The sequence below is a fragment of the Triturus cristatus genome, chromosome 3_2 (assembly GCF_964204655.1).
Source record: "Triturus cristatus chromosome 3_2, aTriCri1.1, whole genome shotgun sequence".
NCBI lineage: Eukaryota > Metazoa > Chordata > Amphibia > Caudata > Salamandridae > Triturus > Triturus cristatus.
The window spans coordinates 997,091,814-997,106,916 of record NC_140584.1 but is presented as its reverse complement, the minus strand read 5'-3'; the positions used below and the strand labels follow the sequence as shown (position 1 = coordinate 997,106,916).

The window sequence follows — 15,103 nt, the reverse complement described above, 5'->3', positions numbered from 1 at the left end:
CTCCTGAGGGTGTTACTTTTTTGGTCCCTAGACGCACTAAAAGTAACACCACGTCTGTCACTTATCCTGCGTTTCCTGACAATCCCAAGCTGTGTGTGGTACAATGTATCCGGGATTATGAGGTAAGTACTAATGGTTTTCGTCAAGATATGGCAGGTCAATTATTGATTGCTCTACAGAAACCTTTTCGTCCAGTGACCCCAGCTACACTGGCACGATGGGTACGTTGGCTCATGAGCGAAGCTGGTATTGATGTTTCCAAATTTGGTGCTCATTCTGCTCGTGGTGCTATGGCATCCAAGGCCTTTTCTATGGGGTCAGTTTATTGGACATTATGAATGCAGCGGATTGGTCCTCAGACTCTACATTTAAAACCTTTTATTATAAACCTATTGTAAATGTTGCATCTGTTGTGGTGGCGCAGCTTTGAACAAGCATAATCGGAGCCTCCGGTCCTGACATAGAATTAAAAATTTGCAAACATTCGTGACAAGAATTTTCAATTCTATTAAAGACACGGAGGCGAGGATTATCCCACCCATATTCAGGACTGTATTGTCTGATTTGAAATGCTTTATAATACAATGTATATTTATAATGATGTTTTTTTCCCTCCCTCTGTTTGCTATATCTCTTCCTGGGAGTGTGGTATTACGGCTTTATATTTCTATTTCAGGTTCTGATCTCAAGTGAAATTTGCTGCCTTTTCACCTTTAAAGAAGGTTCTTTCATCGTCTTCCAGGACATGCTGTTACGTTGAAGCTGCCTTCAAGTATTTCTGGTTGCTGCCGTTGGCCTTTGGATTCCTTCGGTTGAATGGACTCTTTCCAGTTGTTTCTCGGATTCCGGACTGTGACTATATTTTGACGTAACTTTTTTCACACAAAGAAAGAGGATGTAGTATTCTCTTGTGCTCCATTTATAGGGGACTACTCTATGGTTGTTACCTGATACTCACTAGGTTTATGGGTATTGTAGTACATATTGTGTTTTTTCTACTTTCTGATTGGCTGCTGAGTTTTTAGTAAAGAAAATGAGAAGCATAATCCTCGCCTCTGTGTCCTTGATAGAATTGAAAATTCTTGTCACGAATGTTTGCAAATTTTTAATCCTCTAATATTTCAAACCACGGCACTGAAATGACATGCTGGTTTATTGCAGCGAGCCCCGAAGTGATGCTGGGAGCATTGCTGTTCACATTCTAGCAGCGTGGCGTCCGATTTTGTTCTATCAGTTCGATAGATTTTGCTAACGCTCCAGAAGACGTTGTCTTTCTTTTGTTTTTATAACGCTATGCCAAAAGCTCTAATCTGTGGTGGGCGGAGTCGCTGGAGTCTCGCGAGAGCTCGGTGTCTCCTTCCGGTCTCTTGTCAGGTGGAGGTCGTTCAAGTCACTTAGATCAGATTCATTCCCTTGCACCTCCTTCTGACTTCAGAGCTCTCCCCGCAGCCTCCTCTTCCGTCATGCTGTCCCGTCTCAGCCTTACCACCGCTGCCCTGTGCAGAAGCCTCAGCACCACCGCTCAGGTACCGGTTTAAAAGAAGACTAGAGTCGTAATTCTATATTGTTGTAGGGCAGTTGTTGTGGAGGGGAATGTTTGAGCCGGTGCCTTAATGTTCTATGGCCACATATATTGCCAATTGGCTGCATGCCATCTGCAGTCGGCGCCGGCTTATTTTAGCCAACACCGCGTTACATTCTGCGACTTGCTGTTGTCCTTTGAAGTTGTTAATATAAATGTCCTGTAAGGTGCTGTTGCTGAAAGATGTGTGGGTGGCCTTAGGTTTTCTCCTAACATGGAACTGATTGGCAGTTATGAGCCTTGGACCTATCATGCAGTTCAAGTGCATTCATTGACCGATTTTGGAAAGGCACAGAGAGCACGATGGAAGAGTGAGGTTTGTAACCTCGGAGAGGTGTAAACTGGAGGAAGTCCCAAACGTGACGGGGAACTACAAGGTTTTAGCACTGAGGGAGACCTGTTGAGTAAACCTGACAGATCCGTGAGTGGTTGAGGACAGATGGCAGAGAGAGTCTTTGAGGGAAGCTTAAGAAAGTTGAGGGCCGAGCCATGGATGAAGGGAACCGGTAGGTGTTTTTTTTTAAATGTGAGGTTAGGTTGATGTTTGGGATCATCGGTGTACCTATCAGTGAATTGTGGATGACGTTGCGCGATAGGTTTACATTTAGAACATCCGGCTTTTTTCAGAATATACCCGAAATAGGTGCTTTAGCTGTGTGGAGCCCTACTGTGAGGAGTGACCCCCTTTCAATCTCCATACGGTTGCCAGACTACAAAAGTACACTGTAAAACTCCCATGGACGATGCTGTGACTAGCTGCAGTCCACCTACTACATTCTCAAGGTTCTTGACCTTGACATTTTTATTTGTACTGTTTGGATTACTCTAGTTGAATCTTGCACCATCACCGGATCTGAATAGAAGTGTTTTGCTAAAAAAAAAAATAAGATTCTTCAGCAGTGAGTGACTTCATATCCTGTTTTAGCTGGTTAGGTATCTTGTCTCACCACTTAATGGGACTGGTGAGCATTACTAGGAGGGTGGGGGGAACTGCACAGCTCTAGGAAGGAGATGAGAGCGTCTTCTTAAGCTCTAGATCTCTTAGCGCTAGTTCGGCTTCTACTCCCCTCGGTGCTAAGACCCCTCGGCAATAGTGCTCTTTATAAGATATTAGTCAGTTCAAGTTCAAAGAAACTTTATTCGGTTCTCAGATATAAAAACCACAAAAGTTATATATGTATCAGCAATAGTTAAAAAAATCACATAAAACCAAAATACAGATTAATGCATAAATACAGAAACCGAATCCGAGTAATATATATCAGTCAGGGCGTCGAAAAGCCTTCATAAAATGTGTGCTTGTTTACCCAGGTTGCTTCTTTTTATTTTTTGTAGTGTTGACCTTCGTTCAATGATCTTTGGTAAGATCTCAACAAGGACATTTTCAAGAATTTATTGGGCGTTAGCATGTCTCTAGTGACTGCCAGTAATCGTCTCTTTTTCAGGGTAGCAGTTACACTGGGCATTGCCTTATTGTGCGGACACCCTTTAGTTTACTTGACGTTTGTCAAAAATGTTGCTCAATATCCCTAGTGGTTTTTTTTTTAACCAAGTTTTATTGACTGTATAGGCATAATCTCGTCATTAACAATACAGGGATTAAAGCAGTCCATTTGTGAATTATACTACTTGCCTCCATGGACACGAGCTGACATTTTGTTTGGGTTTTCCTAGGGATCTCAATATGGACTCTTGGTTCTGCATAACATGTTTGTTAAAGTTAATAGGTTTTATCACTTTATTTGACTTTCTTATGCAACGTGTTCATGTTTTAGGCTTGTATTACAATGTGGGCCACGCGTGTTGCACCATGTGATGTGTATTTATTTCTGCACTGTCCCCCATGGTGCGCATCCTTGTCTCCCTTCACTCTCCCCAACCACCCCAAAATATTGTCAGTTTTTAAAAATGTTTTTGGACAACATCAATCTGCTACTAGGCAACAGTGCCTATTACTTCTCCATTCTAGGATTGTTGAAGGCTGTGCTATGCCGTCCTTGACATCACCAAACTCTGGTTGACTAACATTGTATCTGGTTAGCTCCTGAACCCTCCATACCAAATAGTCTATCTCTAGATTTGATTGTGTTCCCGGCGCCCTCCCTATTTATCCTTTGAATGTTTGAACAGTATTTCTTTGATTGGAGAGTGAGTTTTTAGGCCTCGCCTTGGCAGCGCATGCGCTGTCTCAGCGAGACCTAAAGTGGTCTGTATGTTGGCTCAAACTCCATCTAATTTGTTTTTCCTCTTGCAATTGGTTTGCCTGTATTATTGCTGTTATCTAGATTTCGGTTTGCTCTTGATCCTATGCTGACTTCTGTGTAGTCCCGAAGCAGCGGAGCCTAACTACAGTTCTCATCCGCTCTGCTCGCACTTGTTTTAACTGCGTGCAGTGTGCCGCGTTTGTTTTGGAGATCACCCACCCCCCCCTGTGTCTGTAATTGGAGACGCTCCTTTGTGGGATCAGCCTCTGTAACTACAGCGGCAGCATTGGATGATAGATTTGTGCCGGGCGGCCGCGCTTTGTTTGCCATAAATCACCTCATTTCCCCGGGGCAACCCCACCACTCCCGCAAGTCGCAGCTGCTCCGACAGAAGAATGCTTAACAAGATGATTTTAGAGGACGGTGGAAGCATTTACATATAATAATTTAAGAAGAGCCCTTTCTTGGCAATTAAAATGCTTAATGAATAAAAAACATTTTTGGCGCATTCGCTCATCGGGTAATATCGGCGCTGGGCCGCTGAACCGTTCACTTAATCATAAATGGCGAGGACGGGCACATAGGTGCCAGCGTCCCTTAAAAGCGCACTTCTGAGCCGTTTCAGGAAGACCCTTGCTAAACGTGTTGTCAGAGTCCTGGTGCGGGACTCGGGCTGAGGAGGAAAGACTCTCTCCCCTCTAAGAAATGAGCGCGGACAGCATTGCGGGCTTCAGTGAGTGCGGCCGAGGTCGCTTGGCTCTGCAGCACAAGGGCCCTCTCTCAGGATTGCGGCGTTTACAAGCGCTTTGGGGTTCGTGGGCCGCAGACAGCGCTATACTGATGCCAAATTAAACTATAAAGCCCTGAGAAGAAAGCCTGCGCTGAACGGGAGTCAGGGTGTGCTGCGATGATATCTTCCCCCTGTCACAGGCCAGGTGCTACTGGTGACCCCGTACTCAGTGCGCTGCCCCCCCCTACTTCTCACCACCTGCAGGTATATTTTCTATACAGCACATTCATCGGGTAATATCTGTGCTGGGCCACTGAACCGTTCTAGAACCGGCCCTGGCCCAGAGCCCCTCCGCTTCTGCAGTGCGCTCTCCAAAACATTTATCACTTTAGTTTTGTAGTGCCTTGTGCTTGCTTCAGTCCGACATAAATGGAGCTTAGAACGATTTTTATTAACCCACACGCCTGCATTGTTGAGAAGGGAGTGAATGGATTGATCCAGTAGTCTCCTCTGTTCAACACTTTTCCATGCAGCGCAAAAGTTTATCTCAACTGCCAAGTTGTTGATGTGTTTTCTCTGCTGTATTTATTTTAATTAAGCATTATATTGAGGTTTACTTAACGCAAATGTTGATTAGAGGTAAAAAAAAAAAGTGGAGATGTGACGTAACAACCAGAGCTACCGAAGCGTCAGCACAACATCCTGTGATTCTGGGCAAATCACTTCAAGCGTACGGGGAAAGCCTCGGTGCGGTGCTACAGTAACGGTGAGCTGATGCAGTGAGTGCAGTACCACCGGTCACTGGTACAGCCCAAGAGCCTGAAGTACGTACCGGGTGGGTCAGGTCAATCTATGCTACAGAGCCGAAATATGAATGCAGTAACTACCCACTGCTGCCCTATGGATCAAGGTATGCGCGTGTGCGAGGGCAGCTAATCAGTGCTGCAGAGTCAGAGCCGAGCAGTGAATGCAGTAACAACTGATCACTGCTGCAGTGCGAGAGCTCTACGTACAAGGGCATCCTGCCACTGCTAGTATCAGTCAAGGTATGAATGCAGTAACTTCTGGCCCCTGCTGCAGTTTGAGGGAGGCTCGATAGGAATATAGACACAACATCACGGCTTGTTGGTGAGCGCTGCTCGTTTAGGTGAGCAGTGACTCTTCCACCCCTCCCTTCACTTTGATTGCTGCTGTTGTGTGAGCAATGCAGGTACATGTTCAGTTGGCACCTTGTCTCTGGTGTAGTGTTGTGGGGGCAAGGTATGGTTCAGTCACCGCTTTTCACTGCTGCACTGTGAGGGCCTAGGCAGTTTCAAATAAAACGCACATCGGCGCCCCACTGCTCTGTCGGTTTTGTAGTCCGCGAGTGCAGTGACACCCCCTCTGCTGCCATGAGGAATCCCCCTGTACAGTGATGAGCATTCACTGCAGCAGTTAGGGAGGCAAGGGATGGGTGCAGTACAGTGCGGGTGCCAGTGCGCAGTGCAGTAGCCTCACTGCAGCAGAAAGGGAGGCAAGGTGCAGTTTAGTGAGGGACACCATGTGGCATGCATTCATCTCCACTACAGCAGTGAGGGAGGCGAGGGATAGTGCTGTACAGTGTAAGCTACTTAGCAATGAAGAACTATCTGTTTAGTAGTTAGGGAAAATGTACGTGGATACCTTATCTCAGGGGTGTTTTGTGTACGACAAAGCCTCACCTGTAAAACTTTCTGGTTACCCACTGAATATTTAAACTAGTTTTATTTAGATTAAATGTATATACCTTTTGTCGTGTCTAAATCTAGAAAACCTGTTACAGGGAAGTCTTCCTGGTACTACATTAGCAACCCCTGCCTTATTGGGTTGATACTATGCAGAATGACTGAATAGCCACCAAATAGCCTGCTCTGAATAGGTACACAATGGATTAAGGGCTCCAAAAAGAGTCTTAACTAGCTTACCCTGCAATAGGTCACACATTTATGCAAGTTTGAGCTATTGGTATTGCAAATAACAATGCATTTTATTTTTTAAAACATAAATAAAAGGCAGTGTCATTGACAATAGCTTAAACTCATGTTAATGCGAGACCTATTGCATTGCAAATGCTTGTTTAATTCTCTGTTCTGTCAAATCCTTAACTCTGGTCTTCTGCAGTGCTCTACCCTACTCTCTTTAATTTGTACATCTTCCCGCTGGCTAACCTTATGGAGTCCTCCGGTTCTAGGTTAGTCCTTCGGTCTTAGATTTTTTTTTTTTCTTCTCATAAGCGGATGGTACACAGATCACTTTTGAACATTGTTATGTATTTTACATGTTGCCTTTTCTGATACTTGCATATACACGAATCCCCCTTTCAATCAGCAGTTCTTTTACTGCCAATACGCCTTCCCTTTTGAACCAATTCAGCACGTTTAGTTTATAAATACCGGAAAATCAGCAATCTCTTAATCTAATTTTTATTTTTTTAATTCTTACTGCATCTACGCACGTCTATTTCTGGCACCCTTGAGATGCCCAGTGTCCCAGGAACACATTCTGCGGAGTGCGACAATAGCGAGATGATGTGTTTTAATGTAGTTTTTGTTTAAAAAAAAAAAACGTTAATTTTGTTTGTAGTTTTTCTTTGGATGTCCGCCTTAGTGTAGCAAGTAGTTTTCTTGTAAACAAAGGAACCTTATTTTTGCATTTTGTTTATTTGGGTTGTATTAACTTTCAGATCCTTTTTCTTCACTTGTCCATAAACCCACTGCTTGTAAATTAACCAGTATTTCACTGCACGCAGCCAAAACGTATAGTTTGTTCTGGAGCCGTATGTTGATGAAACAAATTGCAACAGTGTTCGTGCCTCCATCTGCAGTTTGGACAAATGAGTGTTATAGATGCGAGTTTATTTTTAGGCCTAACCTTTTAGCAGAGGGTCACAGTGACTCACTTGGTTTGCCTGCGAGTTAGGCCGGATCTGCAAGGGAATCGCGTACACCGGAACTGATCAGACCGTATTCTAGTATGATTTACAGAACTGAAACTTATCTTTCCGTTTATTTATCATGCTAAGTGATGGCACTTTAATAAGGAATTTTCTTTGAATTTCTCTACTCCTTGACCCGTCTTTAATTTTAGGAAACCTGCTCTTATGCTAATGTTTTTAAGATGCCGGGCATCTCCCACCTTGTCAGTGCTCCTCGATTAACTATGCTGGATTGAGTGAGAGCAAGCCTTTGAGTGGCAGATTGCCAGTTTGTTCAATCTGCAGTGAGCTTGAAGTACCTATCCTATCAAAAGCCAAGTATAGGCCTAGTGCAAGTTTTTTGCTGTGGCAATCCTACTTTACTGGTTCCATTTCACACCACCTCGCCCAAGATGCACTCTGCGGGCATTAACACAGGACTGTAGAGATGTGTGCCTTCAGGGTGCCAGATGACACTGAAAGAAATGTTCCAAAGTAATTGCTTACCCGGGGGAGGGGAGGGTGGGAGGGATCCTAACCTTAAATGTTTAATTGTGTCTAGGAGTTGTTGAAAAAGTATGTTTATGGATTTGAACATTAATATTGTAATTTGTCTATGGCCAAGTAAAGTTAATTTAGCCAACTCTTTATTGGTAGCTCGGGTAGTTCAACCACCCGTCTAGCATAGTCCTCTGACTCACTCCACCTACATAGGGGATAGTATCTGATGCAAAGTTATTGATATTCTCTTTGATTATTTTAATCCCTACTTTAAATATAGTTGACCATGCTGCACAGAATATTTTGAAATGAGCCCAGAGGATTAAAAGGCAAACATTACCCTGAGGTCATCTGATTTGGGTGGGGGTCCCAAAGGCTGCCGAGGACTCTGATCCCAGTCACTTTTTTTTTTTTTTTAATTGTTCTTGAGGTGCACAGACGAAGTCTTGTCCTACAAAGATTGGTTGAGTCATGGCCAGGATCGTTAAATGAGTTTCATGCACTTTGCTGCCACCTTTGATTATCACCAGCATTGGCAATGCCAACCAGTCTCTCCATTACATGCAAACAAGACGTGCTTTGCCAATGCTTGTTTATAGTAGTATCTCAAGATCAAAGTTGTATCTTCTATATTTCTGCCACAATGTTTTTAGTAAACACTAAGGTGGTACTGAAATACAACAAACTAGGGTTTAAACCTGGCTCTGTTGTCATTGCTGTGTCCAGAGTAAGAAGAATGAAGTATCCACGGGCAGCATAACCAAAAAGCTCCTGTGGGCGGGTCAGACACAGAGGGAGGAATACTATAAATAGGAGTAAGTCAACTGAGATGGACACGGAAGCCATCCAATCTTGAGCAAGGATTGTCTCTGTGCAGTGTGGTATACAACTGGAGCTGTCTGTAGTAAGACCACAAAAATGACTTATCTGGAATGCGTTTGGTTGAGTCGGGGACTTGTGGTTTGAACCTTTGGTAGTCTCATTGCAGTTTTTTCATCTTTTTGTAACTCAGTACTTTTTGTTTTAGTTAATGCGACGCTCAAAGTGCTAAAACTGTACAACACGACGACCGAACTTGGGTCATCTTGTAGAACTAATACACATGAGTCTTGTGAATCAAACTTCTTTCAAAGATCTACCACCCCACTGATACTTGATCCGGCGTGGTAGTGTCAACAAACGTAACAATAGGCCTAGAGTACAGTGTCAACATGATTATATTATTTCCACATCATCATGACATCAAAGTTAAACAATCTATGCAGGCACCCAAGGTTCAGAAGGTGCTCAGTACAAAAACTATTTACATATATACATCTGAATAGGCCATGGTATCCACAGTGAGTCCCAAAGTCAACATGACTGCATCAGTATTGTAGATAGGATGGCCCCATGGGAATGTTGACGTTTCAACCCAAGAAGGAACTAATCCATTGGTCTCTTCAAGACCGCGCCAGCTGTCTGATAACTTGCAAATGAAAATTGGGGCCTTGGTGGTACAATGTGCTTCCAACAAAAAGCAATCAAAACGGCATTACTGCTTACCTTAAAGCAAAGCATCTATCAATTAGCCACACTTACAAGACCATGGATTCAATCAAAGCGATAGCCTGTTGATGAATCAGACATTACTAAGATTTATTAATTAATGTAAAGAGCTCACATGCAGGAAAGGTACTCATCTGTCAACAATTCATTATATGTACACCGATGCGCAACCACGAGATATCCTCACAGGTGATGCAGCATGGCCGCTTCTTAGTGGGCACATCACTACATTCCCAGAGTGACATAGCGAACTCCCTGCAGATCGTCCAAATTGATTATCATGCATGTTTCACCCACACAAGATGTTGCCCTCAGGCCAACTCCAGTTACAAAGTTACAGCGGTGGAAGTGTACCTTGCAGTGCGTAGAAGTATACTGCCCAGTTTGAAGAGTAAAACAGGCATTGGACTAAATCAATCGGTTATTGTGGACCAGAATGCCTGCTCACCTGTCTCCATTTGCCTTTCTTCCTACCAACCCTCCCTCCATTATCTTAACTCTGACGTGTGGCTCCACCCTAAAAAAGGTTTCCTTTTGTTCTGCTCACAACTTTGCAGAGATACCACATTGCTTTCTCGTGCTGCTCTGATATGAAACATCACAATTGTCATCCACTTGTCTGTCACCAGATTATAGGCTACCTGACATGTATACATTTACTATTCTTATCAAATGCCCCCAAAGCCGTTGCATGAGTAGCTGCTGTGGGGCTTTATGAATTGCAATGCCACATTTTTTGGAAAACTGTTTCCTGCTTCCAGTTAACTGCAAAGCTATACTCGGTTTTGCAAGTCATTACTCACCTGGCTAAAATCCAAGTATGGGCACTTCTATCAAACCTGATAATTTTATCTTCCTCCATTTAATCTTTTGCATTTTCAACCTCCCTTCACAAACATTTGTATTCTTTCAGTTTTCTGATATTGCGTATGGTGTGGAGAAGTGGGTAGTTTCTATTTTCCACTATAAACCTGCCGTTTTCTCTTTGTAGAACAATGCTAACGTGGCTGTGCTGGGTGCTGCTGGGGGAATCGGGCAGCCTCTATCACTTCTGCTAAAGAACAGTCCCCTGGTGAGCAAACTTTCTCTGTATGATATTGCCCACACCCCTGGTGTTGCTGCCGACCTTAGCCACGTCGAGACCAGAGCCGAAGTCACAGGTGAGTGATGTCTTGGGCTCTGCTGCACCATTCTGAGCTGAAGTCAGATTTTTTTCTATCCATGTTTGCCCTACATAGCCCATCAAGTTTTACTTTACGTTTGTGTGGTTAAGCATATGTGTCCACCCAACTTGAATTGGGCAGGAATTTCTCCAGTGGACAGACTTCTTTGCTTGGCCACTAAGATATTTTGGATTACTACTGTCTAATTGACACTATGATCCATGTTCTCAACTGGTAGTATTGGAGCCTCATTTAAAGCTTAAAGTGCTCACTTTGTCCACACTTGTCATGACTCCTTGATTTAGAGGTTAAGAAGCTATTATATTGGCAATAGTGGAATTTTAGCCAGAAAACCCCCCACCCTCACCCCCCACACACCCCCTCCACCACCACTGCTGCCAATAATCTCATAGGAGGGACCACACTGCATAGGCTGTTACCCGTCCAACCTCATTCTTATGTTCTGTTTTCATGACCTAGAACTACCATGTTAGGGTGTGCCAGCATAGATGGTGCTTATGCCGCACCAGCCTCATGACAGCTAGCACATTTAAGTGTAAATGAGCTGCTAAAGAACACTTCCCTTTGATGAGAAGACTTTCTGTTTGTAATGCTTTTGTGATCCGTAGGTGCTGAGGAGCGTCTTTTTAAATATTGAATTGTCCCTGACCTGCACCAGGCCTTTTGAAGTGCCAGCTGGAATCCCGCAAGAAGCTCCCTCCTGTTGTCTCCTTGGCCAAGAGTTAGTCTGACTGTTGGCTGTTTCTTTCAGCTTCTCTTATGACAGTAATTTTAAAGATGACCAAGTCACAGGGAGTCCTCTCCAAATACTGTTTGCTGCTCCTTTACTGCATGAACCTTCTTTAATTTTTAATGGACAGCGTGCTTTATTTACTACTTTAACAAATTGTTTTTAGGCTTCATTGGGCCAGATCAGCTGTCGCAGTGTTTGAAGGATGCTGAAGTTGTGGTTATTCCTGCAGGAGTCCCCAGAAAACCAGGTATTTATTGAATTTGTTCTTTGCTCAATGTTCAATAGATAAACACGATTTGTTGTGCTTGAAACTAATCTTTAGATAGCCTCGCAGTATTCTTATACTGTCAAACTAAAGTTAAGGGGACCGGTCTCGTCTGAGCTTCGTATCGTGGGCTTACAGTCAACAAAGTTACATGAGGCATACATATGACTGAAGTAGGTTGAGTTCAGAAAGTTATAGTAAACAATTAAAGTTGCACATTAAAAGGAGTCGTACATAATTTGACAAGAGGTGTGGGGAACACAAAGGATACAATAATGGAATTTCAGTTAAGACCAACATGCGCTCCGAGCCCCCCCTGCTGCCCTCCGAGCCCCCCCTGCTGCCCTCCGAGCCCCCCCCTGCTGCGCTCCGAGCCCACCCCCCCCCGCTTATGGGGAGGGTCTGGGGTATAAACATTAAATGAAGCACTGGAGTAAATCACAGAGGGTATGGGGGTAAAGTCTATTGTCTTTGAAGATGGGTATACTCTGTCCTGTTTACTACTGTAGGAGGTTTAGTGCGCACTAACTTGATATCCAGTACTTCCTAGTTCTTCAACTTGTCTGGAGATCTCTAAGCCATGACTCAGTGGGGCATGGGGGTCCAGAGTAGCTGTGCAGGTAGGAGCGAGGAGGGGCATGGGGGTCCAGAGTAGCTGTGCAGGTAGGAGCGAGGAGGAAGAAGTTGAGGGAGCAGATGCCACGGGAACCACCGGTTCAAATGGACTTTAAGGAGACTATCACTTCTGGTAGGAGTCTTCTGGTGAGTGAGAAGGGAGAAGCTTGTTCTGCGGGGTGGTGGGCATCCAGTCATGAGCAAGGCCAAGCCATGATTCTGGTTTTGGGTGGGTTTTATATACCCTCTCAAAGGCTCGATGGATGTAGCTTGATCACTTGGGGCAAAAGGCTTTCTAAGGTTCTCGAACCTTGGGTAAAACACATGTTAGTACACTTTCTATGACCATACAGAACAGGCAGGTGCATTTTGTTGATCAAGACCAAGTATACGGAAACTAATGTATCGTTTTCGCTCCTACGTGCATAGTGGACAACACCACCAAGGCCCCAGTAATAGAAAGGGTAAGGCATGCCATTGACTCATGGGAAACTGGAGGAAGCTTTCAGGGACTTAATGGAAAACTACATCAAAGCCCTAGGATTAGCAAGAGTAGTTAATCCATTGGTTAACTGGATGTGGGGAACATTTGCAGGGGATTAAGCGTAATGGAAATTGCAGGGGCTCAGAACGCATCGGTCACGAGGGGTGCTGGGTGCTCATCATCCTGTCACGAGGGGTGCTGGGTGCTCATCATCCTGTCACGAGGGGTGCTGGGTGCTCATCATCCTGTCACGAGGGGTGCTGGGTGCTCATCATCCTGTCACGAGGGGTGCTGGGTGCTCATCATCCTGTCACAAGGGGTGCTGGGTGCTCATCCTGTCACAAGGGGTGCTGGGTGCTCATCATCCCGTCACGAGGGGTGCTGGGTGCTCAGCATCCCGTCATGAGTGATGCCAGTGCATCCAGTCATGAGGGAAGGATGTCGGGGTGGGGGGAGGAGCTGAGTAGGTAAGCATTCAGTCACGAGGGATGCTGCAGGGGGGGTGGGTAGCATCCCGTCCTAGGGGGCTGCCGAGGGGCGAGCATCTAGTCATGAGGCATGGCGGGGAATGGCGGCCACCTGTCATGAGCGATGCCAGTGCATCCAGTCATGCCAGGAGGGGGCACCTTCTAGTCTTGAGGGAAGGATTTGGGGGGGGGGGGGGGGAGAACTAGTCACGAGGGATGCATGCCAGGGGGTGGGAGGGGTAAGCATTCAGTCACGAGGGATGCATGCCGGGGGGTGGGAGGGGTAAGCATTCAGTCACGAGGGATGCATACCAGGGGGCGGGGAGGTTAAGCATCCCGTTCAGTGGGATGCCGGAGAAGGAGGAGCATCCCGTTATGAGGGAATGCCAGGGAGGAGTAGCGTCCAGTCATGAGGGATGCCGGGGGGAAGCATCTAGTCATTGGGGGGGGGGGAGGGGAGGAAATGGCTCATGAGGACTCTGGGAAAGCATCAGTCAGGAATATCGTAGCGTGTGCATAGGGAGCCAGAGGGGTAAAGCAACATGAGCCCTGCACACTAGACCACTCTAGAACAACATGAACCCTGTGTGGTAGACTACTACGCAGAGGGAACAGGAGGGGGTTGTGACACATTTTACCCCTCTAACATTTAGCCATGCTGAACAGCAGCCCCTCTGGTGTACAACCTTGCTAAAACATATTGGTAAAGCCAATAGCTCTTGCATAGGCTAAACCTATTGACTTTGCCAATGCTTGTTTATTACATAAACCATATATGTTGCTCCTTACCTCAAATAATCCTCATAACTTGAAATTTGTGTACCACCTTCGCTCCGGTGGTAAGCCACCAATTAACACATTATTTTAGAAAATTGTAAGACTTCAGTTACACAACCAATTCGAACCTGAATCCATAAGTTCCAAGGCACCCCACCTAAGAAATGTATGTGAATAAATAACATACATGTTATGGTGATTGGTTCCTTAATCCTCCAATTAAGTCCTGTGGTTCATTACACATTCAAGTGTTAACCAAATCATGGACAAACAAAAAAAAAATATTACGCTTAGCTGAATAATGAACAAAGTCCATCAATAGATGGCTTCAAAGCAAATACCACCTCGCGATCATGTCTGAGCAAGTGGTTGCCATTTTATCATGGTAAACCACTTGAAATGTCCCTGTTTTTTCTTTTCTTTTTATGATCAAGATAATATATAATATAGCCCTTTATCTCAAATAATCCTCACAACTTGTCTGAATAAATGTTCCCCATCCTATCATGGTAAACAAAAATGAACATATTGTATTTATCGTATAATGAACCAGGTCCATAAATGAAACTGTTACTTCCACTCCACAAATCCTAAAGTATTGTATTTTGTTCTCTGTATCGAGTCCTCTCTACACAGCTTGTAACCTGCATATACATCTTGCTTCAACTTATTTATGTAAGATAATTGCTGGTTACCACCTCTAGAACTTTGTGCCAATCTTTGTATACTGTGAAACCTAAAATCACAATTATTCGAGTGGCATTCCTTGATTTCACTCATGACGAGTTGCAATACAATTTTCCTATCGCTCTACAATGTTCCTAAATGCAAATTAAGAGCTCATGTATTGCTACCCACATATTTGAGAGCAGCTCCTGATAATTACATAGGCAACAAAAGCACTATTATAATAAGTTGGCACACATTGAACCTTCTTACAAAATTATAACCAAGTTTAACCGATTTATTCATACCATATTTACACATTTTACATCCGCAGATATGAAAAACCCTTTAGGTGGATCAGGGAGCCAATTTTTATTCTGTAATCTAGGTTCAAGATAATTCTTAGTCACTATTT

At 44.3% G+C, this 15,103-nt stretch overlaps 1 protein-coding gene and 1 long non-coding RNA gene across 2 annotated transcripts in view; one reads left to right on the top strand and one right to left on the bottom strand.

Moving 5' to 3' along the window:
- LOC146858975 (uncharacterized) overlaps positions 1-867 on the bottom strand; it is a 294,899-nt gene extending 294,032 nt beyond the window's left edge. Inside the window, exon 1 of the long non-coding RNA XR_014979718.1 lies at positions 712-867. This is a non-coding gene — a long non-coding RNA (uncharacterized LOC146858975). The remainder of the gene's footprint in view (positions 1-711) is intronic.
- A 468-nt stretch (positions 868-1,335) lies between these two features.
- Positions 1,336-15,103, top strand: part of MDH2 (malate dehydrogenase 2) — a 63,937-nt gene continuing 50,169 nt past the window's right edge. The window contains exons 1-3 of the mRNA XM_085649614.1: positions 1,336-1,526; positions 10,489-10,657; positions 11,578-11,661. Of these exons, the coding sequence (XP_085505740.1) occupies positions 1,464-1,526; positions 10,489-10,657; positions 11,578-11,661 (316 nt within the window). The 5' untranslated portion in view covers positions 1,336-1,463. The remainder of the gene's footprint in view (positions 1,527-10,488; positions 10,658-11,577; positions 11,662-15,103) is intronic.